The sequence below is a fragment of the Molothrus aeneus genome, chromosome 17 (genome assembly GCF_037042795.1).
Source record: "Molothrus aeneus isolate 106 chromosome 17, BPBGC_Maene_1.0, whole genome shotgun sequence".
NCBI lineage: Eukaryota > Metazoa > Chordata > Aves > Passeriformes > Icteridae > Molothrus > Molothrus aeneus.
The window spans coordinates 14087826-14101067 of NC_089662.1; the positions used below are offsets into that span (position 1 = coordinate 14087826).

A 13242-nucleotide genomic window follows, 5' to 3' on the forward strand; every position below is an offset into this window, starting at 1 on the left:
TTGCTTGCAGCCTATAAACTCCTTGTATCAGATAAGACAGGCAGCAGTCTAAGCTTTCTGTGGCAAGCATGAGCTTTAATTATGCATATTCCATATGGTGTAACAGAGCAGGTAAATCAGAGGCATTTTTACCCTGCTAGGCTTTGTGCATCTGTTCTGTTGTTCAGGTAAGCAGAGAGTCAGGTTTCAAGGTGAGGGCTTGAGGTTATTCTGGAGGCACAGGCACTCAGGGCTGGGAGGGCCTGTCTGTGTGGAGATGCTGATTAAAAAGCTGATCCCCCTTGTCTAAAGCATGAATTCCTGCTGGGAGGAGGTGGGTAGGCATCTCCTTGTGGCCCTAGAGCAGGAGCTGAGCTGGTGGCCCCTCACTGCCCCAGAGCAGAGAGCTCTGTGCCTGCTGTGCTGAGAATTCATGGCTCCCTTTGCCCCTGAGCTGTGTGAGTGCTGTGTTGTGTCTGCAGGATGAATCCACAGGAGAGATCACGTTCTACATGAAGGGGGCCGACGTGGTGATGGCTGGCATCGTGCAGTACAACGACTGGCTGGAGGAGGAGGTACGGGGGCTGCTCTGCTCTGCTCCAGCCCATTGCAGCAGGCCTCAAATATCCAACTCACTGCTGAAATGTCTGCAAGCCAGAAGGTTCTGATCCTGGCAGTTCCTTGGATTAGTCCTCAGCCAGATACACCCACAGGAACAAGGGTGTCAGTGGCGAGTTCAGCGTATCGAACGTGGAATAAGTGCTGGGAATAAAATGGGTTTGGCTCAAAATTGACTGACACTCACCAGATTTGTCCTGGGCTTGATTCTGTGTTTGGATCTGTCTTAGCCTGAAGGGTCTGGTTTCAAAACTACATTTGGCAGCTTTGTGCTGGGGTGTGTTTGTCAGGTTAGCAGTAAAGGTGGCACAGAGTTCATGGAATCCCAGAATGGGTTGGGTTGGGAGGGACCTTGAATCTCATCCCATTGCACCCCCTGCCATGGGCAGGGACACCCTTCCCAGGATGCTCCAAGCCCTGTCCAGCCTGGCCTGGGACACTTCCAGGGATCCAGGGGCGTCCTCAAAAGTAGCTTCACTTACTGATTCTCTGGTGTTCAGAGAAATAATAATATCTTGGGCGTATTTTAAAGAGTTGGTTGCCAAAGATGTGAAGTCTACAAATCACAGGCTTGTGCCCTTTTACTTAGACACAGAGAAAATCTAATCAGTGGGTTTGTTTTTGCCCCCCTGGTGTATTAGCGAGGACATTTTTCTTCCTGATCACTGGGCTAGGTCACAAACCACTGGAGATCCCCCTTTCCTCTCGAGTTTATCATGCACTTTATCAGATATTGCAGACTCGCTGGGGTTGCTCAAATGGGATGGTTATTTTCTTAACCTGCTATCTTACACGGGCATCTCCACGCTGCTGTGCATAAATCATTTCAGTGCAGTTTATGGTTTACAATGTGATCCTTCTTTGCAGTGTGGTAACATGGCTCGGGAAGGCCTCAGGGTTCTTGTCGTGGCCAAGAAGTCTCTGACAGAAGAGCAGTACCAAGACTTTGAAGTAAGTTTTTATTTGTTTTTTTTCCTTTGTTTTCAAACAGTCACTGAAGTGATTCTCACAAAACTTCTGTGATAATGCTGCCTCTCACCTCCCAGCTCTCTGCTAGAATTGTTCTGAAATGTCTTGATATTCTTTTTATCAAAGTTGCTTTTCAAGTGATAGGTATGAAGTGTTTATCCCAAGGAAGACCCTCCCAAGCAGTTCCTGAATCCTGAATAACCAGACTATAAACCAGGCAACAATATAAACCTGCCTGGCAACAGGGGCTCCACATGTGGGGTTTCGGTCTCTGCTCAGGGCACTGCCTGGCTTATCCAGGTAGACAGAATGGGAAGGGGAACTGTTCAGTTAATGCAGGGATGTGGTGCAGCTGCTTAGGGTTCTGTGGTGCCATTGTTTCTGGAAGTGTTGCCTGCGGTGGCAGGGAGCTGCTTGCAGGCTCTGCAGGTGCCCCTCCAGCAGCTGCTGTGCCTCTGTGTGCCCTGTGCTGCCCACCTGGAATGCCCAGGGACAAAACTGCAACAGCTCCCTGAAGCATGTTCCACCTCGAGCTCACCAGCCCCAGAGGTTCCACCTTGAATCGTGCAATCAGAATTGCCTGGGTTGGAGGGCACCTTAAAGAGGACGTGGTTCCAAGCTGTGCACGGGGACACCTTTCCCTAGAGCAGGTGCAAGGCCACAGAGGGTGGCTGACTGCTTCCCTCTGGAGCTGGCCAGCCCTGTGTCCCCAGTCCCAGGCTGGCTGTGCTCTGTGTGTCCCCAGTCCCAGGCTGGCTGTGCTCTGTGTGTCCCCTGTCCCAGGCTGGCTGTGCTCTGTGTGTCCCCTGTCCCAGGCTGGCTGTGCTCTGTGTGTCCCCAGTGCCAGGCTGGCTGTGCTCTGTGTGTCCCCAGTGCCAGGCAGGCTGTGCTCTGTCCCCAGTCCCAAGCAGGCTGTGCTCTGTCCCCTGTCCCAGGCAGGCTGTGCTCTGTCCCCAGTGCCAGGCTGGCTGTGCTCTGTGTGTCCCCAGTGCCAGGCTGGCTGTGCTCTGTGTGTCCCCAGTCCCAAGCAGGCTGTGCTCTGTGTGTCCCCAGTCCCAGGCAGGCTGTGCTCTGTGTGTCCCCTGTCCCAAGCAGGCTGTGCTCTGTCCCCAGTCCCAAGCAGGCTGTGCTCTGTCCCCAGTGCCAGGCTGGCTGTGCTCTGTGTGTCCCCAGTCCCAAGCAGGCTGTGCTCTGTGTGTCCCCTGTCCCAAGCAGGCTGTGCTCTGTCCCCTGTCCCAAGCAGGCTGTGCTCTGTGTGTCCCCTGTCCCAGGCAGGCTGTGCTCTGTGTGTCCCCTGTCCCAAGCAGGCTGTGCTCTGTCCCCTGTCCCAGGCTGGCTGTGCTCTGTCCCCAGTGCCAGGCAGGCTGTGCTCTGTGTGTCCCCAGTCCCAGGCAGGCTGTGCTCTGTGTGTCCCCTGTCCCAGGCAGGCTGTGCTCTGTCCCCAGTCCCAAGCAGGCTGTGCTCTGTCCCCTGTCCCAGGCTGGCTGTGCTCTGTGTGTCCCCAGTGCCAGGCTGGCTGTGCTCTGTCCCCAGTCCCAAGCTGGCTGTGCTCTGTGTGTCCCCAGTCCCAGGCTGGCTGTGCTCTGTGTGTCCCCTGTCCCAAGCAGGCTGTGCTCTGTCCCCTGTCCCAGGCTGGCTGTGCTCTGTCCCCAGTGCCAGGCAGGCTGTGCTCTGTGTGTCCCCAGTCCCAGGCTGGCTGTGCTCTGTGTGTCCCCTGTCCCAGGCAGGCTGTGCTCTGTCCCCAGTCCCAAGCAGGCTGTGCTCTGTCCCCTGTCCCAGGCTGGCTGTGCTCTGTGTGTCCCCAGTGCCAGGCTGGCTGTGCTCTGTCCCCAGTCCCAAGCTGGCTGTGCTCTGTCCCCTGTCCCAAGCTGGCTGTGCTCTGTCCCCAGGCACGCTACGTCCAGGCCAAGCTGAGTGTCCACGACCGCTCCCTGAAGGTGGCCACGGTGATTGAGAGCCTGGAGATGGAGATGGAGCTGCTGTGTCTCACTGGGGTGGAGGACCAGCTGCAGACAGACGTCAGGCCCACGCTGGAGACGCTGAGGAACGCTGGCATTAAGGTCTGCCTGGCCCAGGGCTGCTCCAGCAGGAGCACTGAGACCCTCTGGAGCGTGTGGCCCTGTCCCACAGGCAGTGCATTAAATGTTGGGGGGCCCTGTGAGGGTTTTAAACATCACTGTGGGAACAGAATGTGCTGCAGGTGGTAAATCTTAACACATGAGTGTGGCACCTCTTGTGCTTTTCATCTCTTCTGGCACAGAAAGGAATCAGGTGGGCACGAGAGGGGTCCAACAGGAGATTTGGGGCAGTTCTTTCAGGGAGTTGCATGAAACAAGGCAAGTTTGGGCTGTGTTTGCTTTGTAGTACATGAACCCCCATGCTGGGCTCAGAGCTGTGGATATCCACGTTTCAGTAGCCACTAGAGGGGAGTCTGAGCCAAGAGAATCAGGGACTGGATTTTTTTTTCCAGCTTTCTGGGCATCTGTGACTCCACACCTACAGCCTGAGCTGTGCTCAGCTGTGAAGGAGCTGCTGTGGCGCCTGTGTAGGTTCTCTCTCTGAAAAATTTGTCAGGCTTGCAAAAGGGGAAAAAAAATGGATTTAACATTCAGATTTGGGTAAGAAAAGTAGGTGAAAGGTCCTGGTTGTGGTTTCTCTGCTTTAAGTTGCAAAGTGAGCGAAAATCTGAAGCCATGCTGTGAATGCAAAGTAGGGCTGTGTGTTGGGGGCTGAGGTAGGACAGGGAATTCAATACTTGGGATGAGCTTCCAAAAGAGCTTTTTGTTTGGGACCACCCCTGTAAACAACAGAGACTTCAGCAGAGAGGTGAGACCAGGGGAATCAGAGCTCCTCAGTGATGCTGGAGTCCTGGCCCAGCACTCCAAAGGGTTTTCCTGCTTCCCTTTCTCCTCACCTTGGCTGCAGCTGGAGGTGTGGGACGTGCTGAGCACCCCTTGCACTGCAGTGTTCATCAGGGCATTGCATGTGAGGAGTAAATCCAGAGTGGAGGGGGTCTTGCAGTTCATGACTGTCTTGTTAGGATCAAATCTCTTTCCAACCTCAGATTATTGAACAAATGAATGAGTCTTTGTGTGGGTTTTTTTGTTGATGTTTTGGGATTTTCTTAAGGTTTTTGTATTTTTCATTAAATATTTTTGGGCAGTGTCTTGAAAGAATAAAAACACCAGTGGAAAAAACCAAACTCACTGTGATATATTTACACTGGAGAAGGAATTCTCAGCCATTGCTGCTGACATTGCTTTCTAACTCCCTCCCCTCACCAGCACAAAATAAAAGAAGCAGTGTAGATTTAAAAAAAAAAAATCTAAAAAAAACCCTCAAGCAAGTTAGTGTGTTCCAGACGTACACATCAGCACTGAGCTAACCCCAGTTGCATCATCCACATTTCAGGCTGGGCCAGGAGGGATCTTTCTGCAGCAGGGCCCAGTTGAGAAATGGCTGGGGAGGGACACATTAACACACAAATACACATTTTTTTTACTTGCATTTTGTGGGTTTATCAGCAGAATCTTGAAATATTGCAGGTGGGAAAAATGTTACCCAGAGTTTGTAACTTCCTTTGTGTCTCAGCCTCTGTAAGAGCTTTGCTGTCTTTTGTGTGTGAGAATTTTCTTGCGTGTTTTAAAAGAGGGGGTTTTTAGAAGAATAATTTGTACATGTATTTTAACAGTCCTTTTATAAGCCTGAAGGGGCAGGTGGTACTTGCAGAGGTCCTGCAGACGTGGTTGTTAAGCTTCCCTTAACACATGAAATGTTTGGATTTTAGGTGTGGATGCTGACAGGGGATAAGCTGGAGACAGCCACGTGTACGGCCAAGAATGCTCATCTGGTGACACGGACACAGGACATCCATATATTCAGACTAGTGAGTAACACCCACAGACCCTGGCTCAAGGGGCCCAGGCTCTGGGACAGGAGGGCTGTGAGATCACAACTGTTTTCCAGCAGGGTATTTTTATTCTTTTGCCCCAGCTTTCTACCCCGAGTTTTTATTTCTGTGACTGCTGCCCTGACTCAGTGTGCTGCCTGTCCTGGCTGTGTCACTTTTGTTCCCTCTGGGACTCTTTGCTGTTTTCTCACCCCAGTGGAGCACCCCTTGCTCAGTTCCATCCTCCCCCAGGTGACAAACCGAGGAGAAGCCCACCTGGAGCTGAACGCCTTCCGCCGCAAGCACGACTGTGCCCTGGTCATCTCGGGGGACTCACTGGAGGTACTGATGCCTCAAGTGTTAGCTTTCACATTTTCCAGATGCTGGACTGCATAGTATGTAACTCTGAACTGCATATAAAGTGCTAGCCAGTTCTCCTCACAGCTCAGTCACACAAAACAATCCTTTTCCAGCCCCAGAACCAGTGCAGCTTCAGGCCCAAAAAGTGCAAACAGCAGGGAATGGAGGAGAGCAATCTGGGAGGATGGGACTGCAGAACCTGGAGCTGTAATTAGACAATTAACCCCAATATGGAAATGGACCAAAACTTATCAAAGTGTGAAAAATTGTGACTCAGGGTCCATCTTGGGTCCATCTTGGGCAGAGCCATGGCCGGGTTATTGTGCTGCCCAAGGTGTATCCTTTGAAGACCTTTTTAATGAATCCCTACTTTATTAAAGTATTTATTTAAATAGTTTATTTAGTTTATTTATAGTTTAGTTTATTAAATCCCTGCTGTCTAGCCTCTGTTCTAGGTAGCCTCTGTTCTAGGTAGCCTCTCAAGGGATCAGTAGGCCCAGCCCATAGCACAGGCTGGGGAAAGGCTGGTGCCCGCAGAGCAGGTGTAACCCAGGGCTGTGTGCTGTGTGTAACCCAGGTGTGTGTGCTGTGTGTAACCCGGGGCTGTGCAGTGTGTAACCAGGTGTGTGCTGTGTGTAACCAGGTGTGTGTGCTGTGTGTAATCCGGGGCCGAGCTGTGTGTAACCCAGGTGTGTGTGCTGTGTGTAACCCAGGTGTGTGCAGTGTGTAACCAGGGCTGTGCTGTGTGTAACCCGGGGCTGTGCTATGTGTAACCAGGTGTGCCTGAAGTACTACGAGTGCGAGTTCATGGAGCTGGCGTGCCAGTGCCCCGCCGTGGTGTGCTGTGTGTAACCCAGGTGTGTGCTGTGTGTAACCCGGGGCTGTGCTGTGTGTAACCAGGGCTGTGCAGTGTGTAACCAGGTGTGTGCTGTGTGTAACCAGGTGTGCCTGAAGTACTACGAGTGCGAGTTCATGGAGCTGGCGTGCCAGTGCCCCGCCGTGGTGTGCTGCCGCTGCGCCCCCACGCAGAAGGCGCAGATCGTGCGGCTGCTGCAGGAGAGGACGGGCAAGCTCACCTGTGCCGTGGGTGAGTCACAGCAGGGCCAGGCACGCGGGAATAGCAGCTGCCAGCTCTTCTCTCTCACCTTACACCCCTGGAGATGGAGATTTAGGGAGCGGTGGTTCTGTGGGGTCATAGAGAAAATGATGGAAATTTTGCATGTGGAAATTCAATGCCAAACTCCTCATCACCCTTTCAGGTGGCATCTTTGCAAAGCAGAGCTTGGACCTGATCAGGTGAAGTGCCACTGTTAATTTGAGCTGTGTTTCAGCATTGGAGATAGAATGGTACCACCTGCAAGGGAGATATATCAATCGCTGATCTGGGGGTCTATTAAAACAAAACTTAAGGGCTTAAGTTCGTGATTTCTGTTTAAAATCTTGCTTTTGTTGATTGGGTTGTTTCTTATAATATTCCAGTGTGGTGCAGATGACTTTGGTGGGGTTGCAGGTTGCCCCTGTTGCTTAACTCTCAGTTTTGTTTGTGCTCTGCCCTGCAGGTGATGGAGGGAATGATGTTAGCATGATTCAGGAGGCTGACTGTGGTGTTGGAGTTGAAGGAAAGGTGAGATTACCTCATCTTTAATGAGAATTTCTGTGGCCAGTTTTCAGGCCACTCTTAAATGAATCCTCAGATATTTGTGCAAGAAAGGGAGCAAGCTCCCACAAGAACCATCATCAGACCAGTAGCCCTATAATGAGAAATAATTTGGCTATAAAGGAGACTACTGTTAAAGGGAGTTCAAGTTCATTATTTGGTTTTTGGCAGAACCCCCGACTTTGTTACCTCATGGTTAGTTTTGGGGGTTTTTGATGCTCCAAGTGCTGGAGTTATAATTACACTGATAAGATATACCCTACATGCACAATTAAAAACTGCTCACATTAGTTTGCAAAACAAACTCTGGGTTAGAGCTCTGATTCCTGCACCTGGGGCTGTGTGGAGCTGCAGGACTGGGTTGGCAGCAGCAGACAGACTCTGCTTGCAGTGAGCCAAAATTGTGTGAACTTTTGAGACTGAGAATTTGTTCAGCACTGACTTGATAGGAGTGTCACGTTAACATGTGTGTTGTGAATCAGAATCCAGAGGTTGCTTAGAATTGGAGGCCAAGGTTCAAATGGGAATTCTCCTCATATTTTTGCTCTTTGCTTAAAACCCACAGTGGAAGGAGAAGTACTGAGGCAATGCTCTCCCTCACCTAGCATACTGCAAATATTCCTGGAAATTGTGTCAGTGATAACTCAGTAATAACACGATATTCTTTGTTTCCAGTGCTGAATGATCTCACTGTGCTTTTCCTTGCCCTTGTTCCCAGGAAGGGAAGCAGGCATCACTGGCAGCTGATTTCTCCATCACTCAGTTCAAGCACCTGGGCCGTTTGCTCATGGTCCATGGAAGGAACAGCTACAAGAGGTCTGCAGCCCTCAGCCAGTTTGTGATCCACAGGAGCCTCTGCATCAGCACCATGCAGGTAAAGGGGCTGCCAGGAGGGGCTTCCCAAAAGAGGTGGAGAAGCCAAATCATGAAGGAAAGGTCCTGTGTCTCATTTGGAATGATGCTATTTCTTCTCCTGAAAATTTTCATGGGTTAGGACTTGAAATTGTTACTTTGATATGAAAACACATGAGAAAATTCCTGGTGTTGGACAAATACCAGCAACTGCTCCAAAGGAATAGGAAGGGTTGATGTTCCATTAGTCTGTCTTCATTTCAGGAGTTGGGAGAGGCCACTGGAGGAATGTTCCAGTTTGAACAGAGTGTATTTTTAAGCTGTTACTTTTACTGCAGTATCTCAGTGCCTAAAAAGCTCATTTCTTTTCTAGGCTGTTTTCTCATCAGTGTTTTACTTTGCTTCAGTTCCTCTCTACCAAGGCTTCCTCATCATTGGGTAAGAGCTCACTTTTTACTGGTAATGAGGAGAACCTCTGCACAGTGAACACTTTTGGGCTGATTAACATGCGAGCCATGAACATCTCCACTCTGCTCACTGCACTGCTTCAGGAGCTGGGTGTGAGCCTTGTCCCCTTCAGTGCAGACACTTGCAGAAACCTTTCCAGCAGGATGGTTTGTCGTGTTTGTGAAGCAGCCCATCCTCCAGGAATGTTCCTTTGATCCCAGTAAAAGCAGAGGGCCAGCTGTTCTGGGCTGGTGTCTGCACAGCAGTGAGAGGCAGTGCCCAGCTCCTGGCAGTGTCAGGAAGAGAGACAACCCATCCTTAGTTCCTACCCAAAAACTCTCTAGAGCAGGGCATTGCAACTGTAATCCCAGTATGACTTCTGATACATTCTAGTACATAATTTAAAAACCAGCAAATTCATCTCCCTTGCCTTCTGATCAGAATCAGACCTGAGCTCTAGAGCAGACTTTGGGAAGGGCACAGGTCAGTCCTTGGCTCCTTTAAGAACCCACTGCAGTATTTGAGGCTGTCACTTGTGGATGAGTGTTCCTGATCAAAACTCACTCAAAAAGCCAATCCTGATGGCTTTTCCCTACCTGCAAAACTCTGGTGTGCTCCATTTGCTCGTTTTTATAACGTGTACATTATTGGGCACTTAGAGAATATGGTATTTCCTTTCTGGAGCCTAGCATTTGTTTTGCCTCTCTCCACCTGAGATATTTACTGGCCTCCTGCCTTCTTCCCAGGTACTCCACAATTTACACCATGTTTCCTGTGTTTTCTCTTGTCCTGGACAAGGATGTGAAATCTGAAGTGGCAATGTTGTACCCAGAGCTCTACAAAGACCTTCTTAAGGTGTGTGAGACTTTTGCTTGTGTGTTTTGCTCTAAGGCAAGATCCTCATCTTGATTTAAAACTGTAAATGTGTAAAGTCAAATATATTGCCAGGAGATCCAGAACTTTATCAGGCATTTTCAGGCAAAATTCTGTTAAAGTCAAATTTGAATCCACAGATAGAAACAGAATTTCTGGCACTTGTTTATTGAATGCTGCATGAACTGCAATTTATTAAAAACGGCTGGGCAAGTAGAAGTTCCATTCTGTGGGAAATTCTGGGGATTTAATATTACCAATTTGCTCCATAATAAAGGGAAAAGAGAAATTGTTGGGGATTTGGCAGTGTCCTGAAGCCAGAAGAGGGAAGAGGGGAAAGGATATGCTCATTTGATGGAGGCAGGGTCTTATCCCAGAGTTTCTTCAGTAGAAATTTGACTGCAGCATGATCTAAAGGTTTGCTTGTTGTGCCATTTTTGTAGCTTTAGCATCTATGTCAGGTCCTTCTCCTTAAACAAAGAAAACTTTATTTTATGTTTGCCACAGAAATATGAGGAAGGTAGATCTTGTCTTAGGTTCCTTTTTAACTTTTTTTATTCCTCCCTGGAAAATGTTTTGAATAACTGGGGTATGCAGCCTGGGAACATCTTTCTTAGTTGGAGGAAGGGGTGGACTGAGTCTTCCCCAGCTCCCTTCCCTCAAGGATTGCTGTTTAACAGATACTCTGAGAAGCACAGCCTGTTTTTCCAGAGCCTCAATAAGTCTCCATCTGGTTTCACTTGGATGTTGTCTCTTATGTCATAAACCACTAATTCTTCAACCATCCTTAGGCCTGGTCTAAACATAGGGGGTTTTGTGCTTGTATAGCTGTGTTGGCTGGAGATGGTTTTTTAAAATCTATCTGCCTTCAATATGAGGGTGATTTGTGTGTGTCTAGAAATACAGCATTAATGTGTTCACATCGATGTGTGTACACACATCTTCTATTTCATGGGGATTCAACTCCTGAGGCATCTTTGCACTGAATTAATTGTGTGTGCACTGAGGGCCAGGTTGTGCTGAGGGAGCCCTGAGCTGCCACAGCCCCTTCATGCACCCAGAAAAATGAGAGTAAAGGGGCACTACCTGAGCGTTGCTTGATTTGTTTTATTTTCTTTTTTTTTCCAAAGCACCTTCCAGTTCTCTTATTAATTTCTAATAAGTGAATTTTAATAAAAGAAAACCCCAATGGAGCTTTATCTTTCTTTCCCCCACCCAGGGACGACCGTTGTCATACAAAACGTTTTTAATCTGGGTCTTGATAAGCATTTATCAAGGTAAGAAATCAACTTCTGCTTGTGCCTTTAGATTTTGTAGTGTGTGTGGCTATCTAAGGTTTGGTATTGCAGAAGTAAGGCATGAAATGAATTTCCCAAAGCATCCTTGTGCTGATGAATATATAATTTTTTTGTCTCAGAAAATGTCGGTAGTGTTACCAAAGGAAAAAATGATCTAAACCCAAATATTGGCAGTAATTGGTCAATGCTGTGATGTAGAATTCAAACCATTGTGCCTCTTCCCATCAGAGCCATCCACTGTCACTCTGTGCAAGTTCCTTGCAGTGCTGTAGTTACCCCTCTGTAAAGCAGAGCTCATTATTCTCCCTCCCCTTCTTTTGGGAAAAGTTCTCCAATCTATGGATTTTGCAGGTTTTTGTCGACATGGAAAATGCATCATCTGTAGCCTTCTGTATTTTATCAAAAAATGGAAGTGGCAAGAGTTCTGGTGGCTTCACAGGCATCTGTGATTCAGGGTCACAGTCGAGCTCATGTTCTTGATCATATCTGATACGCTCTAATTAGGCTGCTAAAGCAATAAAGTAAATGCCTTAATTACAATGCATTTCAACAGTGGATGTAGTAGTTTGGGTATATATCTAAGAAGATATTTTCTTTCATTTTGTCTTTTTCTAAAATCAAGGACCCTCAAATTCAAATGGTCTCTGTAGATATTAATCAGGGAGTTGTAGAAAACAGGTCAATAATGTGGAGCTAAAAGCTGAAGTGGCAAAATTCCTTGTTTTCTCTTTATCAACAAGAGTGAGAATAAGGGATCAAAATAAGCAGGTAATTCTTACAGATTTAATTAATGTTGCCATCCTCAGCAGGGAGTGAAGTGTAAAATCTCCATTAGCTTTATTTTCTGAACTCTATCACAGGCATCCTACAACAGGGATCAAGGGCTTGGGATGCTGAGTAACACAATGGCAAAGCCAAGGCATTGAGAGAACACTCCCAAGTGGTGGAAGGCTGCAGCCAGAGGGTGATGCACAGGGGGAAAGATTCCTCCTTGAGCTAAGAGCCCTCTCTGGTTACAGGGTTTGGTTAAAGTGACCTCACCAGTGCTGTGCTCAAGAACCAGCAAACAGCGGCCAAACAACGGCGCCAGTTGCTAGCAGAGATGAGCCCGACCAAAACTTGAGCAGCCCAAAAGTTTGGAAAGTTCACAGCTGGGTTTGAACTCCGTGGCTGGAGCTGGGTTCCCTCGCAGGTTTTCCCTTCCGGAGGCGGCCAGGAGTGATGGATGTTGGTGTGGATTACTCATGCTGCTCACATGAGTTATTTGTGCAGGTGGCCTGCAGCAGCCCTGGCCAGGCAGCATAGGAGCACAAACAATGCCTCATTAGCAGGGCTCTAATGGGATTCTCTTAGGGGAGGTGTAAAGGGGAGAGATTTCAGCTCAGGCAGTGCAAATTGAGCCTCACTTGTATCCACTGAGCGTTTCAACACTTGGCTGCCTCTTGGCATGAGGCAGTGTGGTAGGATATAGAAGAATTTGATATCTTTTAGCTTCTGAGTAGTGATCAAGTGCTTTTGTGGGAGGATAGAGTTTCATGATGTTAGAGATCTCCAGTTGCCAAAACAGCATGTATTAATTTCCTATCTCCATGTGTCCATGAACATGATAGACTGTTAGAAAACTTTGGGTACCTCCGCTGTAACTTTTCCCTGCCTTCTCATCAGTTCTGTCTCCTAAATAGTAACTGATTCGTTGTCGTTACATTCATCAGGTTTCATGAAAAACAGCCTCAAGACAGGATTGTTTCAGCCTTTCCAAGACCTAACTGTGGGTTTGAGAGCTGAGCCGGTGTTTGACTGAAATAGTTCCATTCCCTTGCAGGTAGCATCATCATGTACGGAGCACTCCTCCTCTTTGAATCCGAATTTGTGCACATTGTTGCCATCTCCTTCACGTCCCTGATCCTCACTGAGCTGCTGATGGTGGCACTGACAATCCAGACGTGGCACTGGCTGATGATTGTGGCTGAGCTGCTCAGCCTCTCCTGCTACATCGCTTCCCTGGTCTTCTTGCACGAGTTTATTGGTGAGGTTCCATGCTCTCCTCCAGAGTCGGTTCATGGCCTGGATGGTAACAGGACTGAGCTGAGCAGAAGGCTCTTGGTGGGGCCAACAGCAGGCACAGTGACAGTGGTACCACAGTAAGCTCTGTGGGATTTGAAGGCACTTGGAAGATATTTTATGGTTTCTTCCCACAGCAAAATGCTAGAGAAGGTAAAGATGGTCAGCAGAGTGTGCTGATACCCGGTGAATCTCATTCATTCTTTGAGCTCCAGCACATGTCAGCTGTCTCATGTAGC

The 13242-nt window shown here is 48.5% G+C and overlaps 1 protein-coding gene across 2 annotated transcripts in view; it reads left to right on the forward strand.

The window, feature by feature from the left end:
* The window catches only part of ATP9A (ATPase phospholipid transporting 9A (putative)), a 48313-nt gene that overhangs the window by 30353 nt on the left and 4718 nt on the right, over positions 1-13242 (forward strand). For both annotated transcript variants that reach the window (XM_066561886.1, XM_066561887.1), the window contains exons 16-27: positions 462-554; positions 1465-1548; positions 3456-3626; positions 5354-5452; positions 5708-5797; positions 6758-6902; positions 7375-7439; positions 8191-8346; positions 8698-8762; positions 9518-9626; positions 10864-10921; positions 12765-12968. In XM_066561886.1, coding sequence (XP_066417983.1) covers positions 462-554; positions 1465-1548; positions 3456-3626; positions 5354-5452; positions 5708-5797; positions 6758-6902; positions 7375-7439; positions 8191-8346; positions 8698-8762; positions 9518-9626; positions 10864-10921; positions 12765-12968 — 1339 coding nt within the window. The remainder of the gene's footprint in view (positions 1-461; positions 555-1464; positions 1549-3455; positions 3627-5353; positions 5453-5707; positions 5798-6757; positions 6903-7374; positions 7440-8190; positions 8347-8697; positions 8763-9517; positions 9627-10863; positions 10922-12764; positions 12969-13242) is intronic.